The 27,435-nt window shown below is 40.8% G+C and overlaps 1 protein-coding gene across 1 annotated transcript in view; it reads right to left on the bottom strand.

Annotated features, from left to right (window-relative positions):
* Positions 1–27,435, bottom strand: part of arhgef28a (Rho guanine nucleotide exchange factor (GEF) 28a) — a 410,326-nt gene that overhangs the window by 148,102 nt on the left and 234,789 nt on the right. Inside the window, exons 20-26 of the mRNA XM_059644799.1 lie at positions 25,190–25,325; positions 17,979–18,046; positions 10,539–10,596; positions 8,724–8,874; positions 7,735–7,856; positions 5,267–5,407; positions 1,198–1,448 (exon numbers count right to left, since the gene is read on the bottom strand). Of these exons, the coding sequence (XP_059500782.1) occupies positions 1,198–1,448; positions 5,267–5,407; positions 7,735–7,856; positions 8,724–8,874; positions 10,539–10,596; positions 17,979–18,046; positions 25,190–25,325 (927 nt within the window). The remainder of the gene's footprint in view (positions 1–1,197; positions 1,449–5,266; positions 5,408–7,734; positions 7,857–8,723; positions 8,875–10,538; positions 10,597–17,978; positions 18,047–25,189; positions 25,326–27,435) is intronic.

The following is a 27,435-nucleotide window of genomic DNA, read 5'->3' as shown; positions in this document are numbered from 1 at the left end:
TATAAAGTTACAGAACAAGAAATAAAATTAGTGGTTTGGACTCTACTCCAGTTTTGGAAGGGAGGGTATTATTATGAAACTACAAGTTAAATAGGACCCTATTGCCTTAGGCTGTGTCTTTGCCACCTGTTCAGTTGAGCAGCTTAGTGAATCTGTCAATGCCCGGCTCTTCAAGGATAAGCAACAAGCTGGAACATTTAACTCATCCACTTGTACAGGTTCTTATCAACAGATAGGGTTAAAATCGACCGAGTAGTTTAATTTTGCAACAGAAATCGAAATCCTTTTATCATATCAAAAACTCAAGATAGTTTTGGGCGATCTCAGGATTTTTAATACTGTGATCATTCAACTGCTGAAATAGTATTCTTACACAGCCGGCACATTTCCTTTAATGTAGCAGCATTTAACCAAAACATAGGTTTTAATCATTCAACTCTTGGCCATGCCCATGAAGTGGAAGTAAGATTTCATGATCAGCTAAGATGCTCAGACCAATGATTAGCCACAGTCTTATCAGATCATAAGACCGCTCTCACATTACAGAGGGCCGACTATTAGTGGTTTAACCTGAGGGTCATTGCACCTCAGGTGGGGAGATAGCACTTCACTATCCCTCAAATAAGAGCCATTCAGCTGGAACTTTGGAATTTCTTGTGTACCATTTACTATTTCTAAATGCAGCAATTGAAGATATTCTTACTTTTCACACAGTGCAAACAAAAATGGTGTTGCAAGACACAGAAGGCACGGGTTCGTGCAGGAGAATTCCTCCATAAGATCAAGGATCACGCAGTGACTTCTGGAGTGACAGGCTTCATACGTGATTTGAACAATGTACTGGCAAAATATTCAACCACAGAAAATATCACTGACAGCTCGAAGCGGCGCTCAACTGCGGCCTTCTCATGCATACTTTCCAACATGACTGTCTAATAATAACTGGAATTGCAGCAAACATTTCCCACATCTTGTGCAAAGCTGCTGAATCTCATCGTAGTATCCTGGGCTGAGATTTAATTTGGGGTCAGTATCAATTAACTATGCCCCATTTGGTGATCAAACATTGAACCTTTTTAATTTCTATGGCTCAGTTCCACAATACTGAGGCTGTCACGAGAGATACATTTAGACTTTTTATTCATAATAATACATTCTACTTTGAAAATACTTTGGCTCCTCTTATTCTAATGTTACCTGTTGTAAAAGGATATCACCAATCTTACTGATGAAAAAGTTCCTTTCACTGTCTTCCTCAAAAGACTCCCGCCTTCTCTCTTTTAAGCAGAAAAAAAAGTGCTTGTGAATTTCTAAGAGTTCATCCAAAGATGGAAATATTTTGTCAATGGTGTTGTGATCTAATTGCAACTCCTCCTTCATGCCCTTCCTAAAAATTTCTGACATTATCTCCAGGGTCCGAATGTGGTGCATCTCTGTCTGCATCAGCTCTGTAAGTGAATGAGAAACAATTTAATTAAAAAAAGTGGAGATGCTTGAAACCAGAAACAAAAACATTGCTGGGAAAAGCCAGCAGGTCTGGCAGCATTCTGTGGAGAGGAAGCAGAATTAACATTTCATGCCCAGTGACCTTTCTTCAGAACGCAAGATGGATTACTGGACCCGAAAGATTAATTCTGCTTTCTCTCCACAGATGCTGAGACTTGCTGAGTTTCTCCAACATACAATTTAAGTACAGTACAGTTTAAGGCTCAGTACTCCGCCATGGTGACTCTATAGGCAGGTGTTAGTAGAATACCACCACATAATTTGAGTTGGTGAAACTCATGAATAGTGAAGCTGACACAAGCTCTGCAGCATTGGAGCAGAGGTCTCACTCTTGAGAAATTTGAGGGAATTTTATGCAGGAAATAGCAATCTTGGCTGCCAGCTAGAGAGAGACTAGACCACTATTACATGCTGATCAGGCAGTTGAAAGTCAAGTCTTCTACAACACAAGACACCAAGGGCAGGAAGTCCTGGCTGCCGACAGCTGTCAGGCAAACAGAAATCAGCAACTGTGTTATTCAGCAGTGACACCTTCTAAAAGAGGTACCTGCAGGGATAATGGATTCATTGGCTATGATTTTCAAAAATTCTTTATACTCTGCAAGGCTTCAGGGAATCTGGTTAGCAGATATACCACTAGTTTTCATGAAAGGAGGGAGATAAAAAACAGGGAACAACAGACATCAGTCACTGGGAAAATGTTGGAATCTATGATTGAAGAAGTCAGTAACAATACTTTTTCAAGATCATATGATGATCTAAGTCAAAATGATTTTCTGAAAGGGAACAATGAGAAATTTAATGCAGCTTTGTGAAGATATAACCAGCACTTTAAACAAAGGAGAACCAGCAGACGTACAATGCATGAATTTCTAAAAGGCATTCAATAATATGCCACCAAAAAGAGCATTAAGATAGATAAGAGTTTATAAGTTTGATGAAATATAACAGTATGGGCATTGCTGTCTGTTTGGAATACTTGTGTGTTCTGGAAACTACATCTTTTAAAAAAGCAAGGCACTGTTCTTCAAAGACAGACCATAAAACATAGTAACAGAAGTAGGTGGTTCAGACCACTGGGGCTGCTCCACCATTCAGGAGGATCATGGTTGATCTAATAATCTTCAGCTGTTTTCCTGCCTTATCTTCATAACCCTCAATTCGCTCACTGATTAGAATTTGCCGATCTCAGCCTTGATTAGACTTATTGACCCAACCTCCACAGTTCCCCGTGGTAATTAATTCCACAGATTCACTACCCTCAGAAAAAAAAGTCTTCAGTAGAAGGGTCTAGGCCCAAAACATCAGCTTGCCTGCTCCTCTGATGCTGCTTGGCCTGCTGTGTTCATCCAGCTCTACACCTTGTTATTTCAGACAGAAAGAACAGTTTCATGCACTACAACTCTTTTAGTACAACAAAATAAGTGACAACCAGTCTCTGGTTCATTTCTCAGGGCAATGCTTTGACAAAATTTAAGCAAAGATTAGATTCCCTACAGTGTGGAAACAGGACCTTTGGCCCAACAAGTCCACACTGCCCCTTGAAGCATCCCACCCAGACTCATCCCCCTACAACCCACACACCCCTGAACACTATGGGCAATTTAGCATGGCTGATCCACCTAGCCTGCACTTCTTTGGACTGAGGGAGGAAACCCGAGCACCCGGAGGAAACCCACGCAGACACGGGGAGAACATGCAAACTCCTCACAGACAGTCACCCGAGGCTGGAATCGAACCTGGGTCCCTGGTGCTGTGAGGCTGCAATGCTAACCACTGAGCCACCATACTGCCCTTAAGGCTTTACCTTAATTACTGCATTCTCCATGGCAGAGCCTCTATCAATCAGAATCCATTTGCCAACCAAATCAATCAGCACTCTCTTCGCACACAGTATAAATGTTGTTAATTTTTCTTTACTTTAGTATATCTTGTAACTAATCCCAATAAATGCACGATAAAAACAAAATGCCTTTACAAAATGCAGGTCTTTTTCTACAGTTCTATACTGCCATGGAATGGATAGCATAGATAGCAGATTGCCTTTGGATAGAATGCAGAGAGTAAGATAAGCATGATCTTTTATCAGATTTGCCCACTATAATTAGGGGAATGCCTCAAGGATTAATGCTGGCCCCTGAGATATCTACAATCTATGTTAATGAATTAGATGTGCAGACAGCGCAGTGTTTCTAAGTCCACTGATAATTCAAAATTAGATGGGAATGCAAGCTGTCAGACTGGAGAAGACTGGAAAATGACCCACACTGGCTAAGCAGGCAACAATACAGCAATTGGAGTATAATACAGAAACATGAAAGATTATTAACTTTGATAGTAGGAATGGAAAAGCAGAGTAATTTTTCTTTAGAAAAGAGTGGTAACGTGTAAATATTGTTGTTCAAAGAGGCTTGGGTTACATATACAAGGAATACAGGAAGTTACATTGTAGTTTCATATAATACTTAGAAAGGCAAATGGTATCATCATTGTACAGTGATTGGAGTCCAGAAAAATTTGGAAGCTTAGTGAGGCCAGTAATTTAAAGAAGAATACGTATGCATTGGAGGCAGTACGACAAATTGATTGATTCCTGGGAAGAGAGGGTTGTCCTGTGTTAAGATGTTGAGTAAATTGGAGTTATAACTGCTGGAAGTTAGAAGAATAAGCTGTGATCTCATGAAAAGTACAGGATGCAACATTGATTTGACAAAATAGACACGAGCAGAAAATTAAAGTGGTATTTCAGGATAAGGGACTGATCATTTAGGAAGAATCTCATAATTTGAAAGAGATACTAGCAACTGAAGATGCTGGGTTCGGAGATAGCAAGCTGTGGAGCTGGATGAACACAGCAGGCCAGGCAACAGAGGAGCAGGAAAGCTGATGTTTCGGGTCTGGAAACGTCTTCAGAAGAATTATCTCATAACTTGAAAGGTACTGTCCAATAACGATGCAGATGCTTCAGCAGGATAAAGACTTTTATATCTGTCAGTGAATGAATTGTTATGGTGAGACAGAAGATTATGATAATAGTGATAATGGGAACTGCAGATGCTGGAGAATCCAAGATAATAAAATGTGAGGCTGGATGAACACAGCAGGCCAAGCAGCATCTCAGGAGCACAAAAGCTGACGTTTCGGGCCTTCATCCTCTGATGAAGGGTCTAGGCCCGAAACGTCAGCTTTTGTGCTCCTGAGATGCTGCTTGGCCAGATTATGATAATATATTATTATATAATATTATATCAACATAATATGATAATATTGAATGGTGGACCAGAATTGAGAGGCCAAATGTTCTTGTCGTTTCCTGTTATGCTCTTTGGGAAAATAGGTTTAGAGGATAGAAGTGTAAATTAACAAACAGTAAATTAAAACAGTCAGTCATCAAGAAATATCTTTATCAAAGACTGATAAATATTTTAAATAATCTATTTGGGCCCTTTGCATAGCTAAATATTGCAGGATGTTATGGTAAAAGAACTAGAATGATGGAACGATCAATTTCACTTGGTAAAATAATTTTTCCCAAACATTTCTTGGGTCTCGTGCGCTGAGTTTATGATTTTTTATAATGAGCAATGAGGAAACCTATTTTGGACTATTATTTAATATTTTATAACAATTTGAAAGAGCCCAATAGCTCTTAGCATATATTTAAATTCTTAAAAATAACAAAATTAAACATTAAACATTTCAGAAATGTTGACTGCTATATTTGCAGCCACTAATTCTACAGTATTAAAACTGAACTTACCATAAATAACATCTTGTCTCTGTATCAGATCTTTCTGTTGTTTACTACTGAATGCATGATCAACAGCAAGACTCCAGGACTCAGCTTTAAACTCCTGTGCATCAAACTCAAGTTCTCCACGTATTGAAGGGACTACATTATCTAGTAAAATTGAAAATTAAATTCAGTGACTTCCAATTAATATTTTACTTGAATCCTAACCGCTTGAACACACTATATGCTAAATCCTACGCTCCAACATCAGAGTCCCAGCAGTCTCTTTGATGTTCTTTTAAATAAGCCAAAAACACAAATAAAAAAAACAACCTCTTTGAATGGGATACTGAGGAGTTCTTGCAATGATATCAAAACTCATTAATTTAAAATACTATTTCTAATGATGATGATGCACATCAGCTCCTCTGGAGCTATTTACTGTAAATAATAAGCTGTTCTCATCATAGACCACACTAATGTATGAGGCTGTCGGCTCTGTTGCTTACCGTGGGATAGAGGACTACAGGACCAGCTAGCTCTGATGTCATAGGCCACTTGCTACTCTAATTAGAGAAGTTTTAAGCAAGATGTATTTTAATGCATGTTAGCAGCTAATTACATGTATATGATGTGTTACATGCTATATAGTATTACAGAGACTGAGAGAGACCCAGATGGTAGGCTTTATTCCTTTGAGATCCTAAGCTGTTCCGCCACCAAGTCTACATGACATCATAACAGGCTATACTTAAGCCAATCCTCAGTATTAACCCCATTAGACCATTACACAACTTTGTGTGCTCAAAATATTTAATGTCAATACACTTCATCTGGTTAACCTTAATTTGAAAGGACATACTTGGAAAGGCATTGGGCAGATAGGAGAGGAACATAGATAATAGAAGCAGATGTAGGATATTCAGCCCTTCAAGCCTGCTGCACCATTCAATATGATCGTGGTTGATCATCCAACCCAGTTCCCTGTTCCTGCTTTCACCCCACATCCTTTGATCGCTTTTGCCCCAAGAACCATACCTAACTCCTTCCTGAAAACATTCACTATGTTGGTCTCAACTGCTTTCTGTGGCAGAGAAATTCCACTTGCTCAGTACACACTGCACGAAGAAATTTCTCTCAGTCTCAGTCCTAAATGGTTTATCCCAAATCCCTAAACTGTGGCCTCTAGTTCTGGACTCCCCAGTCATCAGGTACTCCCTTCCTGCATTCACCCTCAAGTCCTATTAGAATTTTATAGGTTTCTACAAGATATCATCACCATCACCACCACCACAACGACCCCCACCACCTGCAACCCCCCTCCAACTCGCCCCCCCAACTTAACCATTTTCCTAAACTCATGTCTCCAGAAGCTACAGAAAATGCTGGAGAAACGTTGGCAAGGTTTAGCTTTGTGGACAAGGATAGAGGTGGTAGAGAGAATTAAATGAAAGGTCTGAAGCATAATAGAAACATGTAGTTGTGGTGAGAATGGATAGGACATAAGGAAAGGTTTAAGGAGACTGTTTGTTGTAAAACAAAGGAATCACTTTTCATTCCAGGTTGATTCTGAAATAAGTAGTCTTGGTAGACTGTTAGAAGTCGCAAAATTGCTTGCCATGGTCCAGCAAGGTTTAGTAATGAATGACTAAACCAGTTGCATATTTTCAAATTTGCACCACTTGTCTTGTGGGATCAAAGATGGGCTTGTGCCAAGGAGAATAATAGAATAGATCAAGGTAGGCTAAGGGTGGAAACTATAAGGATGTTACTGGAGACAAAGTTGGAGGTGAGGGACTGATTAGACATAGAGACACGGCTTAAGGATTGTGGTGAAATGAAGCCAAAGACTAGTTATGAGCTCAAAAACAAAGTTGCTGGAAAAGCCCAGCTGGCAGTATCTGTGATGGAAAGAACAGAGTTAATGTTTCGGGTCGGGTGACCCTTCCTCAGAATGGGTTATGACTTGTTAGAAAAGGAGTTGGCGTGATTACCACATGGGCTGTTACAACATTGTATCTGCGTTATGAAATGAAGTCTGTGAAGAGCCAATCGATCAGTGTAACTATTGAATAGTTTGTGTTATGTAAACATGTGACATGTACATGAAACAAATGAACATCAATTTTCAAAGTTTATTGACCAAATTGGTCACAGGCCGTAACTGCAGCAACATCAAAATTCAAGCTGACTTTTTATTAATGTTGAGAAGAGGCAAAAACGGATGGCTTCAACTTTGTAAAAGAGATAATTAGTGTGGTGTAGATACCATGGACAGATCGGTGACTCGAAGCCTGTCCATAAATGTAAAAAGACTTTGAAAGGAACACAAGAATGAGGTCTGTCTTGAGTTGTTAAAATGTTGTTCATGGATGGCATGAAAGAAGCTGATAAATACATACAAAGAAATACTGGACCAACTATATTAAAACCAAGTAACACCACAATTTATTCACTATTTTCTAGGAATATATGAAAGTGTGAAAGACACTCACCCTCTAATGCAAGCAATTCTGTCGAAGGAGATGTGCCCATTGTTTGAAGCAATTCCTCTGATTGTGATTTGCTCCGCGAAACATAGCTATCTACCTCCATGTCCATTGACTCCGTAATTCTTCTAAAAGAAAAAAATCAAAAAGTTTCACACAATAACAAAATCAATTGAGGAGGCATCAAGCAAATTAAAAAAGGGGGAGCAGTAGATATAATAATATTTGGATTTTTAGAAAGCATTTGTTAAAGGTACCACATATCAGGCTACTTCATAAGAAAAGAATCCATATGTTGCAGGTAATATAATAGCATGGAAACAGGATCGGCTACCAACAAAAGACAGAACGTTGGAAAAAGGGGGCATTTTTAAGATGACAACCTGTAACAATTGGAGTGCCACAGGCATCAGCGCTGATACTACAATTACATATAAAATATAAAATAATGATTTGGATGAGGAAAGTAATTGTACTATTGCCAAGTTTTGAACTCTTTAGAGAAGAGTACAGAGAAGGTTCATTAGACTGACACCAGGTACAGAAGGACTGTCTTATAATTAGAAGTTGAGTAGGCTAGGTCTGTACTCATTGGAATTTAGAAGAATGAGAGGTGACCTTATTAATATGTATGTGGAATTCTTAGGGAACTTGACAGAGCAGATATGATGAATAGGTTGTTGTCCTTTTGATGAGGAGAAAGTTATTCTCTTAGAGCATAATGAATCTGTGGAATTCTTTATAGAGTAGAGGGCTGTTGAGACCAGGTCATTAAGTATATTCAAGACTGAGATAGGCCCATCTTGAAGAAGAAAGAAAATGGAAGGTTATAGAGATAAGGCAGGCATGTAGTGTGGAGGATTATCAGATCAGCCATGATCTTATTAAATGTCAGAGCAGACTCAATGAGCTGAACAGCCTATTTCTGCTCTTATATCATATGGTCTCATGTTAGATGAGGTTTACAATAATAGAAGGAAAACAATTATGCTTACCTCTCTACACTAATACTAGAAGCACTTTTTGACAGTGGCTGATGTTGTAGCAAAGTTTCTCGTTTGACAGCAAAAAGCCCAATAGGCAAAGATGATGACGTGGAGTTCATTGATAGGAACGCAGGCTGTGATGCATCCTTGAGTGAATTTGCTATTGAAACAACAGATATTTTAATAGTTTAAACAGAAGACTTTGTTAATGTTCAGTGTATCAAGTAGATGGTGTGGTTAGCCACCCTGGTGAACATGGCATCAGTGACTTGGTAAATGCATCTACAGACTGCAGGTCAGTTGATGTGGGATATATCTCTTGTGGTTACCTGAAAGCATTCGATAAAATAATAGAGTGCCACTGTAATTTTGACTGGAATAAGAAGAGTTATAGAGCTTCAGGATTATATTTGTAGACCATTTCCCAGTTATTGATAAGAGCTCTTTTGCCATCTTCCTGTTGAAACAATGCTCCTAATGCATTGCTTCTCAGAAAGATCTATTAATGTTGGCTTTGTTCTGTGCATGCTCTTCGATTCCATCAAGTCAGCAGTTTCTTCCTCCTTTGGTAATGCTGCAGATCCAGTTATGTTTCGAGAGCATTCTTTTACTTCATTTAACATGTGTAAAGAACACACCAGGCCTCAAACCTTAAGCAGCCTCAGAGGAGGACAATAAGGCCTTTTTTATATTAAAAAAAAATCAAGGAATTAAATGCTCCTGAACCAGTTTAACATTTTTTTATACTAAATCTGTCAGCTGAAGCCCACTTCACCAACACTGTAACTTTTCAAACTACCCCCTCTTAATAAGTCCACAATATTCAAGTATTAACACATCCAGGAAATTGGGGCTCACCCTCATGTAACATGCCAAACATATCAAAAAGTTTGTATCCATATTGGTTGCCTTATGTAAGCGGCAGCAACACAGGCTTGAGGACAGATCTAAAAGCAACAGCTTAGTTTGGACCAGCCTTGAAGATCTCCAAAATTTCTTTTTGGTTGGATGCACCTCTTCTGAGAGTTCTCTTGGTGTGTAAGTTGCAAGAAATTGCCTCAAAAAACTCTTTGTTACATCCAATGTTAATTTTTAAAACTGTTTTCAGAATTGTATTCTACCTTTTAGCACCTCTATGTTATTTAGCAATGCTTGGCAGTTGAAAGAATCTGACTTAAAGTATAATGCAGTACAAGTTCAGATGCAGAAATGGCAGGAAACGTTTTTTGGTCTATCTAAAAATGAATTAACATTATTTATAAAAAGGTAATTACCAGGGCAGCAACTTTGAAGAAAAGTCATATGGGACTCAGAACATTAATCTTATTTGTCTCTCTACAATGCTGTCAGACCTTACTAGGTTTCCCAACATTTACTCTCTAGTCCTAATAATTACATTTGACCAAATGTCATTGTACTAATTTCTAACATAGATCAAACTTTCTTGTTTTCTAAGTACAGTGCCTCTTCTATAGGTACATCCCTCGTGGTATATCTACCAATTATCACTAAATAGGCTCAAGATAAAAGCAAAGACGATGGGTGGATCAAATTACTTCAAGCCTTTACACAGTACCAAATACCACAAGTTATCAGGAGTGGGACAATACCACAAACGCCTCCAACAGATGTTTTTAAAATCTGGTAAAAAGTGGGGCAGGTGCAGAAGTTGGTGAACATCTAGTGTCATGTTTCTTAGTAAATTCTTGCTAATGCAGTCACCTCTCATCAGAAAATGAAGCTTGTGACTTTAACAAACAGCTGGTTCGACAAATGGGTACATCTAGTTTTACAAATTTTTTTGATGTAATCATTCTTACTTACAGTGCACACAGTGGGTTGGTTTGCTTCGGGATGTTACATGACATTTATCTTGAAGATTCTGCAGAAAATAAAACCAAATTGACAAGAATAGACTAACAACTGATATTTGTATAGCACCTTCAAATCAAAGGAACATCATAAGGGCATTCCAAACAAATTGTGACTCTAAGATGTATAAGAAAATATCAGTCAGATGAGCAAAAGCTTGGTCAGAACGGTACTGTCGTTAATGAGGAAAGTAAGGTAGCAAGGCAACGTGTTGTATTGAAGGTATTCCAGAGGTCATGGCCCAAGCAATTTAAAACACAGTTACAAATGGTGGAACATCTTCATGACAAAACTCAATACATATGTGACATTATACTGAAATAATATTTCTGAAAATACCACATACCAAATATTTTCCACAAAAATCTTCTACTGTAGTCATTTGTTGTCACATTTTGTATTAGCTTAACATTTATCACCATCAATCGCTGCATGCTTAGGTATACCTTAAAAGTAAAACTTACTAAATATAATTTAAAGTAAAATACTGTAGATGCTGGAAAGCTGAAACAAACACAGAAAGTGCAAGAGAAACTCAGCAGTTCTGTCAACATCTGCGGAAATAGAAACAGGTAATATTTTAGAACTCTTCTGAAGAAGAGTCACTCGAGACTCGCTAACTCTATCCGTGCAACCCGAACTCTATGGTTTATTTATTTTATGCCCAATAAAACCCTTTGACGGTGCATCAAATACCTCCTGGATTCCTAAGTTCTGCACATTCGCCAAATCTCCTCTATCTCTAGGACATGTCACTTCTACAAAGAGCTTCAACATGTTGGTTAAACATGATTACTTAACTGTAATAAGTTGGTTAAAAATAATTAACACATTTTCAGACCAGGACTTATTGCCTAACTACCCTTGAGAAGGTGATGCTGAGCAGCCTTCTTGAACCATTCAAATACGTAAGAGTATGCCATTCAGCTGGCATGCAAGTGCAACAAATGTTTAGGAAGATAAATGTGATGCATTACAGGGGAAATCAGCCTAAAGGTAAGGACATTTACTTGCAGCTCTACAGGGCCTTGATGAGAATATATCTGGGGTATTGTATATAGTTTCGGTCTCCTTATTTAAGAAAGGAGATAAATGCATTAAGAGCAGTTCAGAGAAGGTCTTCATAACTAATTCACTGGATAAAGGTATTATTATATGAGGAAAGTCTAGACAGGTAGTGATTATATTCTTAGGAATTTAGCAGAAGGAGAGGTGATCACATTGAATCAATGCAAAATCCCAAGGAGTCTTGACAAGGTGATCTGAGAAAATATTTTCCCTGTGAAATAGACTTGAACTAGACCAGGAGACACAGTTTAACCATAGTGGGTTGCCAATTAAGGCGGAAATGAGGAGAAATTTTCTCTCTCAGGGTGTCATTAATATGTGGATTTCTCTGCACCCAAGAGCAGTAGATGTAGGACGTTTAATCAAGTTTTTTTTGAAGAATAGGTCCAAGGTTTTAAGGCACAGGCAGAAGAGTCAAATTAGGCCATAAAATGGCAGAGCAGGCTTGAAGAGGTCAAATGACCTCTCATGCTCTTAGGCTTGTGTGTACATAAATATAAAGCAAAATCCAGAAGATTCTGCAGGGGAAGAGAGGTAGAAGGTAATCACTGTTGTGATTGCTACATTTTTGATTGTGACTACTTACTTTTAAATAATAAGCATTAAAATTTGTTCACATTTAAGCATGGGGAACATGATTCACAATTTGCATGTCTTTGCCGGCAAGCAGACACGCAAACATTAGGGATCCTCCTCTGAATGTTTTCGGTGTGCAGTCCATTGACAGGCAGACTGATGGTTGGCTGAATGCACAATGGGTGCCTAATACTGTACCAGGGCAGTATGATCCCTGGCTAGATGGCTGTTCTTAAAGACATACTGTCCATCTCAAAGGAAAGCTGCATGATTTGATTTGGTTTAATTTATTATTGTCACATATACTAAGATGCAATGAAAAGCATTGCTTTACGCATACCTCGTATCTTGTATAAGTACATCAGGATAAAGCAGAATGTGGATTACAGTGAAGGTGCAGAGGAAGATGAGCTCTAATATATGAGAGGCCCATTCAGAAATCTGATAAAAGTGGGGAAGAAGCTGCTCTCAAATCTGTTGGCATGGAATAAATGCTGCTGATTCTCAATACTACAATCAGAGAGAAGGGAAATGGAGCACCAGTGAAGAGAGTGCTCCAAGGTTTACAGCTGTTGAAATGAGGGTGTCTGTCAAAGAACTGGACAAGAAGACAAATGCCAGGTTTCCATGAGAGGGCAAGGAGCCATGAAATAATTCTCTCTGAATAGAATGGGAGTAAGTGAACTCTTAGACTCTGGTAGCAGTGTAGGAGGAGGTCAAATTACCTCAGTCAATGTATCTGCAAAGCACATCTTCTTCCCAGCACATCACCAACACCAGTCACCAATCCTCACTATCTCTCTCTCTCAGGATTCATACCTAACAGCCAAATACTCCATGATACCCTCTTGTACCCTCAACTGCTGCTACCTCTAAAACACTTCTAAATATCCCAACATACCTTCAGTTACTCAGTTATGACAGGTTTTTTTTTTAAAATCAACCACGATACTGCAATGCAATCACTAATATATAATCATTGGCATCTATGTAGCACTTAGAAAATTGTGCAGGTATGTCCTGTCTAAAAAGGGTAGAAAACATCCAAGCTGGCCATCTACAATCCCATCTGTTTATGCTCAAATCTGGAGAAAAGTGATGGAAGGGATTGTCGAAAGTGATATAAACAACATTTGCTCAGTAATAACCCATTCACAGGCACTCAGTTTAAGTTCTATTTTGCCTCTCAGCTCCCAGCCTCATTACAGCCAGATTCCTCAATAAACAAAAAACAGCTTATCTCCAGAGGTGAGGGGAGAGTTGCTGTTCCTCTAACCTTCAGGTGGCATCATTGTGGCACTGCAGGAGGCTCAGGATAGACAGGTCATCTGAGGAATGGGAGGGGGAGTTGAAATGGTTCGCAACTGGGAGGTACAGCTGTTTATTACAAACCAAATGTAGGTGTTCTGCAAAGTGGTCCCCAAGCCTCTGCTTGGTTTCCCCAATGTAGAGGAAGCCACAACGGGTACAGCGGATACAGTATACCACATTAGCAGATGTGCAGGTGAACATCTACTTGATGTAGAAAGTCTTCTTGGGGCCTGCGATGGGGGTGAGGGAGTAGGTGTGGGGGCAGGTGTAGCACTTCCCACAGTTGCAGGGAAAAGTGCCGGGTGTGGTGGGGCTGGAGGACAGTGTGAAGCAGACAAGCGAGTCACGGAGAGAGTGGTCCCTTCGGAAAGCATATAAGGGTAGGGAGGCAAAAATGTCTTTGGTGGTGGGGTCGGATTGCAGATGACGGAAGATGACGTGTTGGATCCAAGGGAACCAGAGGTTGGTGGGGTGGTACGTGAGGACTAGGGGGATTCTCTTTTGGCTGTTATTGCAAATACAGGGTGTGAAGGATGAGTTGCAGAAAATGCGGAAGACACAGTTAAGGGCATGCTCAACCACTGCGGGGGTGGGGGTGGTGTTGCAGTTCTTGAAAAACGAGGACATCTGAGATTTGGAATGCCTCATCCTGGGAGCAGATACGGCGGAGGCGAAGGAATTGGGAATAGGGGATGGCCTTTTTACAGCAAGGTGGGTGAGAGGAAGTGAATTTGAGGTAGCTGTAGGAGTTGGTGGGCTCGAAATGGATATCAGTTTCTAGGTGGTTACCCGAGATGGAGACAGAGAGAGAGGGGTCCAGGAAGGTGAGGGATGTGTTAGAGATAGTCCAGGTGAACCTAAGGTTGGGGTGCAAGGGTGTTAGTAAAGTGAATGAACTGTTTGAGCTCCTCGTGGGAGCACAAGGTGGCGCTGATACTGTCATCAATGTAACGGAGGAAGAGTTGGGGTTTAGGGCCAGTGTAGGTATGGAAGAGGGATTGTTCCATGTAAACCTACAAAGAGGCAGGCATAGCTTGAGCCCATGGCCACCTCGTTTGTCTGTAGGAAATGGGAGTGGATTTCACAAACTTCAAAATCTCCCCTTCCCCCACCACATCCCAAAACCAGCCCAGCTCAGCCCCGCCTCCCTAAACTGTTCTTCCTCTCACCTATCCCCTCCTCCCACCTCAAGATGCACCTCCATTTCCTACCTACTAACCTCAACCTGCCCCCTCAACCTGTCCATCCTCCCTGGACTGACCTATCTCCTCCCTACCTCCCCACCTACATTCACCTTCACTGGCTCCATCCCCACGTCTTTGACTTGTCTGTCTCCTCTCCACCTATCTTCTCCTCTAAACATTTTCGATCCACCTCCCCTTCTCTCCCTATTTATTTCAGAACCCTCTTCCCCTCCTCCATTTCTGATGAAGGGTCTAGGCCCAAAATGTCAGTTTTCCTGCTCCTAAGATGCTGCTTGGCCTGCTGTGTTCATCCAGCTCCACACCTTGTTATCTCAGATTCTCCAGCATCTGCAGTTCCTATTATCTCTGAGAGAAAGTAAGTTTTGCACCACAAAAGTGTCTGGAAATGACTATCTCAAATAAGAAAGAACTTCAGCATCTCCCCTTGACATTCAATGACATAACCATCATCGCATGTCCTTTTCTTTATTCATTTGTGGGACATGGGCATCATTGACTGGGCTCCAGAATTTATTGCCCCTCCCTTGAGAAGGTGGTAGTGAGCTGGCTTTCTGAACCACTGCAGTTCTTGCTCAGTAGATGGGCCCACAATGCTGTTAGGGAGGGAATTTCAAGATTTCTATCCCACAATAGTGAAGGAATGGCAATATATTTCAACGTCAGGACAGTGACTGGCTCGGCGAGAAACTTAAAGGTGGTGGTTTACTTATATGTTTGCTGCCCTTTGCCTTGTAGATGGAATTGGTTATGGAGGATGCTTTCAAAGGATGTTTGGCAAATTTCTGCAGTGCATCTTGTAGATAGTACACACTGCTGCTACTGAGCATCGGTGGTGGAAGAAATGAGTGTTTGTGGATGTACTGCCGATCAAGTAGGTTGCTTTGTCCTAAATGGTGTCAAACTTCTTGAGTGTTGTTGGAGCTGCTCTCAACCAGGCAAGTGGAGACTGTTCCTCATACTCCTGACTTGTATCTTGTCAATACTAAACAGGCTGTGGGGAGTCAAGAGGCAAGTTTCTGACTGCAGTCCTCCTAGCCTCTGACCTGCTCTTATAGCCACTGTATTTAAATTGCAAGCCCATTTGAATTTGTGGTCAATGGTAACCCACCCCCACCCCACACACACACACAAACACACACACAAACACACACACAAACACACACACAAACACACACACAAACACACACACAAACACACACACAAACACACACACAAACACACACACAAACACACACACAAACACACACACAGAGAGGGTGTTGACAGCTGGGATTCCGGTGATGGTAACGTCATGAACTGTCAAGGGGCAATGGCTAGATTACTCCTAATTGGAGGTGGTTATTGTCTGGCATTTGTGTGGCACAACATCCTGAATTGAATCTGAACTGCGCCAGCCATGCAAATATAAAGAGCAGATCTGAGTCTAGCAATCCTGCATCAGATCATTCGCCTCCTCCTCTCGAATGCCTATCCACCATCCACAAGACACACATCACAGTTACCTTGTAGATGATGGAATACTTTTCACTTTTCTGCAAGTATGCAGTTCCAATCACACTGAAAAAGCTCGGCACCGTGCAGGGCAAATTAGCCCTACTAATTGTCATCCACCAAACACCTTCTCAAAGCCAATTAGGCATAGGCAATAAATGCTGATATAGTCAGCAATGCTCACATCCTGTAAATGAATAAAAATAATTCAGTACTCACTCTTTTGCAGCAGGATTCAAACAATTAAAGCACCTAAAGTTGGGCCAACAGGGGTCAGACAAATCTTCAACTCAAGAAAATCAGAGGAGATGGTGCTGCATGTCATAGATCTGGCTGTGACAGAGGCTTTATTATTTGGTGTCACAGAGCATTCAGGATAGTGTTGTGATATCGCAGGCCTGTTAAACTTCCACCCCACCCTCATGACGACATTTTGCCTAGAACGGCCTAGAATGCCATTCAGTTCAAAGAAAATTAGAGATGAACAACAATTACTGACTTGTCAGCGATGCCCTTAACACAAAAGAATCTTTAAAAAATTAAAACTATAACAGGCCAGCAGAGAGGAGAGTATTTAATGTAACAGTAACCACAAATCTACATTCCCCACTTACTCCTGAAAACCTTTCATCCACTTAGTCGGAAGGAGTGAGTATTTGTGGATGTGGCATCAATCAAGTGGGCTGTTGTGTCCTGGGTAGATTCAACCTTCCATGTTTGTCTTAAAAATATTCAAAGACTCTGCTTCCATTGCCTTTTTAGAAGAAATATTCCAAAGACACTCACCTCCCTGACCTTCACTGATCCATTCATTTTAAACAGTGGCTTCTATTTCTAGAATGTCCTGTATGACATGGTATTCTCTCCAAATCTACCATGTCAAGACCCTTCAGGATGTCATTTGTTTCATTCAAGTCACTTCTTACTCTTCCAAACTCTAAATACTTGGCCTGTGTAATGTTTCCTCATAAACAAACTTACTCATACTAGGTATTAATCTGGTAAACTTTCTGTGGACTGCTTGCAAACTATTTACAATCTCCCATAAATAAGGTAACCAAAAATAAACAAACAATCGTAATTCCTGTTCTCCAGCTTTGTGCCCAGCAGATCCCTGATATAAATAGTGTTACTCATGTGGAGTAAGAGCACTGCTCTCTTTGACTGATAATGAACACTTACTGCACATTCTTGCGGAATTAGGGCAGCAATGTGGTTGACTCTTAACTGCTCTCTGGACAATTAGGGAAGAGCAATAAATGCTGGCCTGGCCAGTGATTACATCATCCTGTGAATGAATAAAAATCACAACGCTCTGGGTGCGGTTGCAGTAGTTCCCTACATAAATAAAGCGTAACCACCTTATTTTTGATTTCAATTCCCCTTTTGATAATGAAAACATTTTATTAACTATCAAAATTATTCGCTGTGCCTGCATACCAACTTTCATTGATTTATGCCCTGCGACACGCCAACGTTCCACACACAGCAATTAGTATAGGCTGATCACAGCGCTGACTTCCAATGCCAGAAGGTGCTACTGTGCTGGTTCTTGGAGGCCCATGCAGGCAGGACGAAAATTAATAAACAGTGTCCATCCGCAGCAACTCAAGGATATTAGGCATGAGCAATAAAAAAGTAGTTGCAACAATAGTTGCCACAGTCTGAAAATAGATGATCAAAAATTATATTTTCAGGGACCCAAATTATTTTATTTCTACTCCAGGGGAGCTATACTTACTGGATACTTGGCCTTGATACACATAGGAACAGAATCTCTGCAACTTTTATGAATACTCATGGTACAATCTGAAAAAAAAGAGAAAAAATCTTCAGCAAAGGTAAAAATAAAATTTTAAGTGCTGGGAACCTGTAAAAGACAGACATTAGATAAATTAGGAGCTATCTGACAGTGTCATATTATTCAAACTTCATTCACCTTGTTTAGACATCACTTGTAAGGCCGACGTATGCTACCAATCCAAATAGAGCTGGCATGTTTCCGTGAGGGGGAAGTCATGCCTGACAAATTTACTATGGTTCTTTGAAGAAATAACAAGCAGGATAATACAAGTATATATAATATATTTAGATTTCCAACAGACATTCAGTAAGATACTATACATAGCATTACTCAATAAGCCAAGAGTTGATGGTTTCAGGATACAAAAAAATTAAGTTGTCACAGCCCTACCACACCATAGGACTGCTCTATCATTAGAGAGGCAGGGAGATGGTTTATGGCAGTTTAACCTAAGGCTCACCACACCTAGGCGAAGGGACAGGTTGAGAAGGAGAGTCCTTCATGGTAACTCACAGAATGGAACCCACGCTGTTGGCATCATAACCTAACTGTTCAGATACTGAGCTAAATCCTTGGCGTTTAGGAGAATGAGAGGAGACCTTATTGAAGCATAGAAGATTCTTAGGGGGCTTGACATTGTAGATGTGGAAAGGTTGTTTCCTCTGGGGAAGAGTCTAGGACCAGAAAGAATAAGCTCAGAATAAGGAATTGCGCACTTAAAGACTCTAAGGATTGTCAAGTTTGGGACATTAAGTATTTTCAAGGCTGAGATTGACACATTTCTGATCATTAAGGGAATCAAGGATTATGACGATAAGGGAGGAAAGCGGAGCTGAGGATCAGCCAGAATCTCAGTGAATGCCAAATCAGTCTTGGTAGGTCAAATGGCCTGCTTTTGCTCACATATCTTATGGACTTATGATCCCTAATTCCTGTTAGCTGAATGACTTGCTAGGCCATTTCAGAAGTCGGTAGGGATTATTTAATTAATATATTTCAAGGGTAATGAATTGATTACATTATGTAAGGGTGGCAGATTTGTCTTTCTAAAGGACATTATTTGAACAGAAAAGCTTGTTACGATCACCTTTACTGAGACAAGCTTTTAATTTTAAATACCAGATTTATCGATTGACTGAATTTAAATTCCCCAGCTTCTATGACAGATGTTACATGTGTGCGTTGCCTAGACAACCATTAGATACAGTTCTATCTTTCAAACCGATTCTGCTGTCAGATATACAACTTAAATATTAACTCAAGTTTTCTATTAGTTGATGACAGAATTGTGATGTATTCAGGGAATTCTGTTTTACTTTTAAAATTGTCTACACCAACAATCCCTAATGAGTATTACATCAGATATTCAACTGTTCTTCTTGTCATTCCCTAGATAGGAGCAATACATTCAATGTTTCATCTGCATGGCCTGGGATAGTTTTGAAGGAGGGCTGCTACCAGAAAAGCCTAGTATCAATGGAATGGGCAGGAAAGTAAAGTGAAAGTGCAGACTGCTTCACAGCTGCATTTCAGGCCTTGAGATCAATAACTCTGACTGCTAATGGAAATTAGCATGCAAAAGCTTTAATTAACTGGTTGGTAGAGGTTTTGGATTGGGCTTCAGTGACTCGTATTGTAGGGAGCTGACTGTTGAAGCACTGGGCAAGCACTTACATCGTGACCATGAGTCCAAAGCTGTCCCCACATTGTCTTATTAACTCGACTCTGACAGCCCTCTGTTTCATTCAAGAACAAGTCGAATATGTTCTCCACCATCCTCGAAGTAACTGTCTTAAAATGCCAATTTAAAATAAGTGGATACCCAGCAAGACCAATTCCTAAAGGATAGAAGACTAATCTGTAACTGTTTCCTTGACCTTTGTATCTAGGAAAGTAGCTATCCTGGCATGAGGACAGAGAAAGAGATAGCAACCAAATAGTAGGTTCTGTAACTACTTCAAAAGGTGGAATTTGAAGAAAAGGTATGGAGGTCATGTTGCAGCTGTACAGAACACTGGCTAGGCCACTTCTGGAATACCGCACACAAGTCCGGTCACCCTGCTACAGGAAGGATGTTATGAAACTTGAAAGGGTTCAGATAAGATTTATATGGATGCTGCCAGAGTTGGAGGGTTTAAGCTATAGGTAGAGGCTGAATAGGCTGGGGCTATCTTCCCTGCAGTGTCAGAGGCTGAGGGGTGATCTTATAGAGGTTTATAAAATCATGACGGGCGTGGATAGAGTAAATACACAAGGTCATTTCCTCAGGGTAGGGGAGTCCAGAACTAGAAGGTATAGGTTTAAGATGAGAGGGGAATGATTTAAAAGGGGGCTAAGGGGCAACTTTTTCATGCAGAGGGTGGTGCATGTAAGGAATGAGCTGCCAGAGAAAGTGGTCCAGGCAGGTACAATTACAACATTTAAAAGGCATCAGAAGAGCATACGAATTGGAAGGGTTTAGATGGATATTGGCCAAATGTTGGCAAATGGGACTAGATTTATTGAGGATATCTGGATGGCATGGGCGGAGTAGTCTGTTTCCATACTGTGGCAGCTTTCAGGGAACTGTGAACATGAACCCCAAGATCCCTCTGCTCTTCCACAATGCCAAGAGTCTTTCCGTTAACCCGGTACTCTGCTTTCAAGTTTGTCCTTACAAAATGAATTACCTCACCCAGGTGGATAGAGTTGTTAAGATGATGTATGGTGCGTTAGCTTTCATTAATAGTTGGATTGAGTTCAAGAGCTGTGAAGTTATGCTCCAGCTGCACAAAAACCTGGTTCGGACACATCTGGAGTGTTGTGTCCAGTTCTGGCCACCTCATTACAGGAAAGATTTGTAGGCAGTGGAAAAGGTGCAGAGGAGTTTTACCAGGATGTTGCCTGGAATGGAGGGAAGGTCTTACGAGGAAATGTTGAGAGCGCTAGGGCTTTTCTCTTTAGAATGACTGACTAACTTGATCGAAGTATACAAAATGATCAGAGGTATAGATAGAGTGGACAGCCAGAGATTTTTTTCTCTGGTGGAGGTAGCTATTATGCGGGGCCATAGTTTTAAAGTGAGTGGAGGTAGATACATGGGAGAAGTCAGAGGTAGGTTCTTTACTCAGAGTGGTAGGGGCGTGGAATGCATTGTCGGAGAGGATAGTGGAGTCAGCCTCATTAGGGCCATTTAAGCAGCTATTAGACAGGCATATGGATGATAGTATAAGGTAGGGGTGGAGGTGAGATAGACCTTAGGATTAGGATAAAAATTTGGCACATCGTGGGCCGAAGGGCCTGCACTGTGCTGTACTGTTCTATGTTCTATCTCTATGGTTCTCTGACTCTACTTACTGACAAAAAGAAGTATTGATACTTAGACCTTTAACAGTTCTTGGTCTGTTTTGGTGCTTGGCTGAAGGCAGGTCTAGACCCGAAACATCAGCTTTCCTGCCCCTCTGATGCTGCTTGGCCTTCTGCGTTCATCCAACTTCACACCGTGTTATCTCAGATTCTCCAGCATCGGCAGTTCCTACTATCTCTGAACATCATCATCTCAGTTCCACCACAAGTAAGGCAAGAAAACATGCCTGAAACTATCCCAGCTGGAATGAGGTTTGAACCGAATGCTTTTGGCATCTATTTGATCCACATTCTGGGCCAATCAGACACCCCTAACCCCAACCCATCACCACCCCCTCTACCCTTGGCCCCATCTACCCAACAGTTTACATGCATGTTGGTGCCTTGAAATAGGCACTGTTGGAGGACACTCCAAATGCTTTCAATCACATGACAAGTGAGGAGTTGCTCCCTCATTTATTGCCAGTTATTGGTATAAATTGGAAGGATTTACTAGTTGATGCTCAACCTGTTTGGCCACATGATAAACACAGCTTTCCTAACCATCAAGTTCAGGAGTGATATTTGAATCTAGAATTTCAGCCTCAAAGGTAGGGACACTGCCCACTGCACCACAAGATCTCCTCCGGAATAATTGCCGTAAGGTAACTTTTATTATTCAGCTCCGCACAGAGATTAGTCTGCTGAGCGAACCCATTTAGAATTCAGACACTAGACTCAATACAGCCATAGAAACCACGTGCCCAAATTCAGCACTGAACTTCTGTTACATGCTGCATCAGAAACGTCAGTTTACAGGGCTAGATTTACCAGCCACACCCACAGTCTGTTCTTGGTGGTGACAGGGTTGTGGGGGCTTTGGTAATAGCACATAAAACATGAGAGGTATAAATCTCCCAATCTTTCCACTGCTGGGCAACCCAGTCCCCGTAATACTGGTGCTGAAATGGGCAGCACTCCTGACACTTAAATCATTAACAGGCAAATGAGTTTCCAAGTCTCATTCTAACCTGTTTGATCCATGTTATCGCTGCAGGGTGAGCTTTTTCCCGTGTCTATCAACTACCAGTTGATTATTGCAAGGAGTCCCCCACCCAGCATGAAATTCAGCCCATTAGGTTTGCCTTTGAAAGAGGGGAAGCGGTATTGCATTTTTTTGATTAAGAGGAGTGTCACAGTAGTAGTCAGAGATGAAATAGTTGAGGGATCAGCTCCACCCACAAAGTCTCACTGGATAAGAAATAAGAAGGGGATCGTGACATTATTGGGGTTGTGCTATAGGCCACCAAATAGTCAATAGGAATTAGAGGAACAAATATTCAGGGAGACTGTGGAGATTTACGTGAGCAATAGGGTTGTCATCGTGGAGGATTTTAATTTTCCTAACATAAACTGAGACTGCCATAGTGTTAAGGGCTTAGATGGGGTGGAATTCGTTAAATGTGTTCTCAAAGTTTCCTTAAGCAATATATAGAGGGTCCTACTTGAGAATGGGCAAAACCCGACCTACTCTTGGGAAATAGGGCAGGACAGGTGACTGAAGTGACAGTGGGGGAGCACTTTGGGACTAGTGATCATAGTCTATTAATTTTAAAATAGTTACGGAAATAAACAAAATTGGTCCACAGGTTCAAGTTCTAAATTGGGGTAAGGTGAATTTTAAGAGAATTAGACAGGAGCTTGCAGGGGTTGATTGGAGTAGTTTGTTTGCAGGCAAAGGGATCTTTGGCAAGTGGGAGACATTTAAAAAGTGTGACAGCTAGAGTTCAAGGTCAAGGTTGGGTGAGGGTGAAGGTCAAGGTTGGCAGGAGTAGGGAACCCTGGATGACAAGAGATATTGACGCTTTGGCCAGAAAAAAGAAGGCATGGCTGAGAAGCAGGCAGCTGGGATCAACGGAATCAACGGAGGTATATAGGGGATACAGCAGTGCGGGGGCTTGAGATAACTTTGGCTGAGAAGATTAGGATGAATCCAAAAAGATTCTTTAAGTGTATTGAAGGAAAAAGAAAATAACCAGAATGAGAATAGGATCCCTCAAGGACCAAAGTGGGCATGTATGTGTGGAACTGCAAGTGATGGGTGAGATTCTCAATGAATACGTATCCTCTGTGTTTACTATGGAGAAAGACGTGAAGACTTGGGAACATGGGCAAGTTAATGGCAATAACTTGGAGACTGTCCACATCAGGGTACAGGAGATGTTGGAAGTATTAGAATGTATGAAGGTGGAAAGGTCTCCTACTCCTGACCAGATATATCCAAGAACCATGCAAGAGGTAGGTAAGAAATGGCTGGGGCCCTGGCAGATATATTTGTATCATCATTAACCATGTGTGAGGTCCTGGAAGACTGGAGGGCGGCGAATGTTGTGTTCTTATTCAAGAAGGCCTGCAAAGAAAAACCTGGGAATTATAGGGGAGTAAGCCTAACATCTGTGGTAGGTAAGTTACTTGAGAAGATTCTGAGATATAAGATATACATGAATTTGGAAAGACAGAGTTTGATTAGGAGTAATCAGCATAGCTTTGTGCATCTGAGATCATGCCTCACAACTTTGTCAGGATTCTTTAACTTTCCTGGTCACTTCATTAATGGCAGCAGGATAGTAAGGCGTTTGGTAAGGTTCTACATGGTAGGCTGCTGTGGAAGGTTAGATCGCATGGAATTCAAGGAGAGCTGGCAAGTTGGATTTATAATTGACTTGATGGAAGGAAGCAGGGGGTAATATGGAAGTATGCGTGTCTGACTGGAGGCCTGTGACGAGTGGGGTGCCTCAGGTCAGTGCTGGGCCCATTGCTGATTGCTATCTATATCAATGATTTGGAATGGAAACATACAAGGCATGATTAGTAAGTTTGTAGGAAGTACTAAAATAGTTTGTATTGTGGACAGCAAGAAAGGTTATCAGGAATCGCAGCAGGATCTTGATCAGTTGGGGAAGTGGGCCAAGAAATGGCAAATGGGGTTTACATCGAACATAGAACGATAAGTGTGAGGTGTTGTATTTTGGAAAGTCAAATTTAGGTAGCAGTTTCATGGTGAATGGTAGGATTTTAAGGAGTGTAGTGGAACAGAGGGATCTTAGAGTTCAGGTGTATGGTTCTCTGAAAGTGGAGTCACAGGTAGACAGGACAGTGAAGACAGCTTTTGGCACACTGGCCTTCATCAGTCAGGATATGGAGTAAAGAAGTTGGGAAGTTATGATGCAGTTGTACATGATGTTGTGGAGGCCGCACTTGGAGTATTATGTCAGTTTTGGTCACCTTGCTTTGGAAGGATGTTATTAAACTGGAAACAGCACAGAAGAAATTCACAAGGATGTTGCCAGGACTCAGGGGACTGAGTTTTCGGGAGAGGTTGGACAAGCTGGACTTTTTTCTTTAGACCATAAGAGACTGAGGGGGGTTTTAAGAAATGCATAAGATATTGAGAGGCATGGATAGGGTAAATGCACTCAGTCTTTCTCCCAGGGTTGGGGAATTGAGGACTGGAAAGCATCAGTTTACGGTAAGAGGGGAAAGAATACATGGGAACCTAAGGGGTAACTTTTCACACAGAGGGTGGTATGCATATGGAATGAGCTGCCAGTGGAAGTGGTTGAGGCAGGTACATTAACAGCATTTAAAAAGGCATTCAGTCAAATACATGGATAGGAAAAGTTTAGAAGGATAAAGGCCAAGTGCAGGGAAATGAGCTTAGCATGGATGGACATCTTGGTCAGCACAGACCAGAGTTGGGACAAAGGGCCTGTCACCGTGCTGTAAGACTCAGTGACTCTATAAACTGAAACATCGTTACTCACTGAAGCACTGTAGAACATCCTTTCCACCAGCAAGCTTGTCACAAACCATGCACTGTAGTGTCCCTGAAATAATTCCTGCAATGAAGTGGTGGCCATTGCTCCATTTCTCCTTTTCCTTGGGATCTTTATGCTTCCCCTGTTAAAGTAAAACATGTTGGGAAGTGAAACATCATGCTGTCCTCTAGCATGCTCAAGACAGTTTTAATGAAGATTACAAGTTTTTTTTTATTTGCCAAATATCTGTAGTAACTTTTACAGCATTTATAAATTTGCAATCTGAAATGTTCTTCCATTTATGGTCATTGTTCCTAATAAAGTGAGTTAATCATTTCAATATTCTTTCTCACCATCACACTTCACCCCTCTCCCTCCCAATTAGAAGCCTGTAAAACATTAAGTTCCCAGATTTATTTTTCATGCACTTAACTCAGTCAGCTTTGGCAAAACAGTAGGCAAGCAGACAAAATGATTTGCAAAAGGGCAAATCTGGCGATGATCAGTCCATGGTCATGAGAGGAGAAGGAAGTGATTACATGCTTGAGCTGACTGCATTAATTTGGACTCCAATAATCAAACATCAGGGTTTAAATTAAAATGTTGAAACTTTTCTTCCTTTCTTCAGACTAAAGAAATGTTGTCTTTTGCACTGGAAATACAATTAACAACCAGAATCAAATGAATAATTTGACTGCAAGGCTGGTGTTTAATCCTGCCATCTGGTGGCATTCAATCCCATATCAATGGACTGTGGTGCAGTTCATGTTTTAATGGCTAATCCAGTATAGAGTATCAAGCCCTAAATCAGTGGTCTCAATTAATTTAGTTTTCTTATGGCTGTAAATTTAATTAAAAATCAGAGCAAAAAAGACACAAAAGTGTAATAGAACAAAAGATTATATTGCAAGTCCAGTCAATTTCACTGAAGGGACTAATCACAAAAAATTCAAAAGGTTTGTGTTCTGAAATCTCAGGAATATCAATATAAATAGAATACATACGATGGAAGAGGAAGTGTGGTTGGTGGCTTTTCAGTGAACCTTCCCAGGATATGCAGTAGACCATTTCAGATTGAGATGAAGAGAAATTTCTTCCCTTGGAGGGTGGTGAACTTGTGGAATTCTTTACCACAGAATGTTGCAGAGGTGAAATCACTGAACATACTTAAGAAAGAAATAGATTTCTGGAAGTAAAAGCTGTCAAGGGGTATGGGGAATGATTGGGAATATGGTGTTGAGATTGAGGATCAGCCATGATCATGTTGAATAATCGAGTGGGCCTGATTGGCTGAATGGTCTGCTCCTGCTTCTATTTTCTATGTTTCTACGCGTATGGAAGTCTCATGTTATCAAAAACAAGTTACTCAAATGAAATAAATAGAGAGAAACTGGGTAGTTTGTTCTGTTCCTGGAGGTGGTGATCTAAGGAGGCAGGAAGAGCATTTGTTTAAGTGGACTCGAAGTGTACTCAAAAGCCACCACCTTTCCACATCCACCAGAACCAAGCTCTTTCTTGAGTCCCTCGAATGAAGGGCCTTAATTTATTTTTAATTTATTTGTTCATTGATAAACCAGCTTTTATTGCTCACCCTTGTTTCACAGACAGCAGTTATGAGGCACCTACATTGCTATGGGTCTGGAGTCACATGTAGGTTACACTGGGAAGCAGATTTCCTTCCTTAATGGACAATACTGATGAGATTTTTGTTTTAATCCCAAATGACAGTGATTGCATGGTTACTAATAGGCTTTTTATTGAATTTAAATTTTACTATCTGCCATGGTGGGATTCGAACCTACATCTCCACACCATTAGTCAGCGGTTGTACTTTACCAGTCCAATATATTATCAGTAGCAGTAATGTCACAGACTAGAACTGGTCAATTAGGGATCAGTAAAGAGCCTCAAACTGCACTCGGTAGAGAGTAACCCGAGCAGGAGAGCCTGTAACCATGTGGCATGCTTGACAGGTCAGCCTATGTGGGCAGCTTATCAAATCTGAGGCATTGAGTGATATCCCATGATTAGTGCCCAATCTGGATACTGGCCAGGGGAATTTCTCTGAAAACCACCTCCTAACTTTGCTTCCAACTACACCCACCTGCCATCTCTGCATCATTATAATAGAGGCTAATTAATTGGTTTATAATGTTATTCAAAGAAGTTCAAAAAGTTAACAAAAATACGTTTGTGATACAACAGTATATAGTTTAACTGCACTCTCAACAATAAATTATTAGCCTTACGTA

The sequence above is a fragment of the Stegostoma tigrinum genome, chromosome 3 (assembly GCF_030684315.1).
Source record: "Stegostoma tigrinum isolate sSteTig4 chromosome 3, sSteTig4.hap1, whole genome shotgun sequence".
Lineage (NCBI taxonomy): Eukaryota > Metazoa > Chordata > Chondrichthyes > Orectolobiformes > Stegostomatidae > Stegostoma > Stegostoma tigrinum.
The sequence above is the reverse complement of the archived record's forward strand: the minus strand, read 5'-3'. Positions and strand labels throughout refer to the sequence as shown.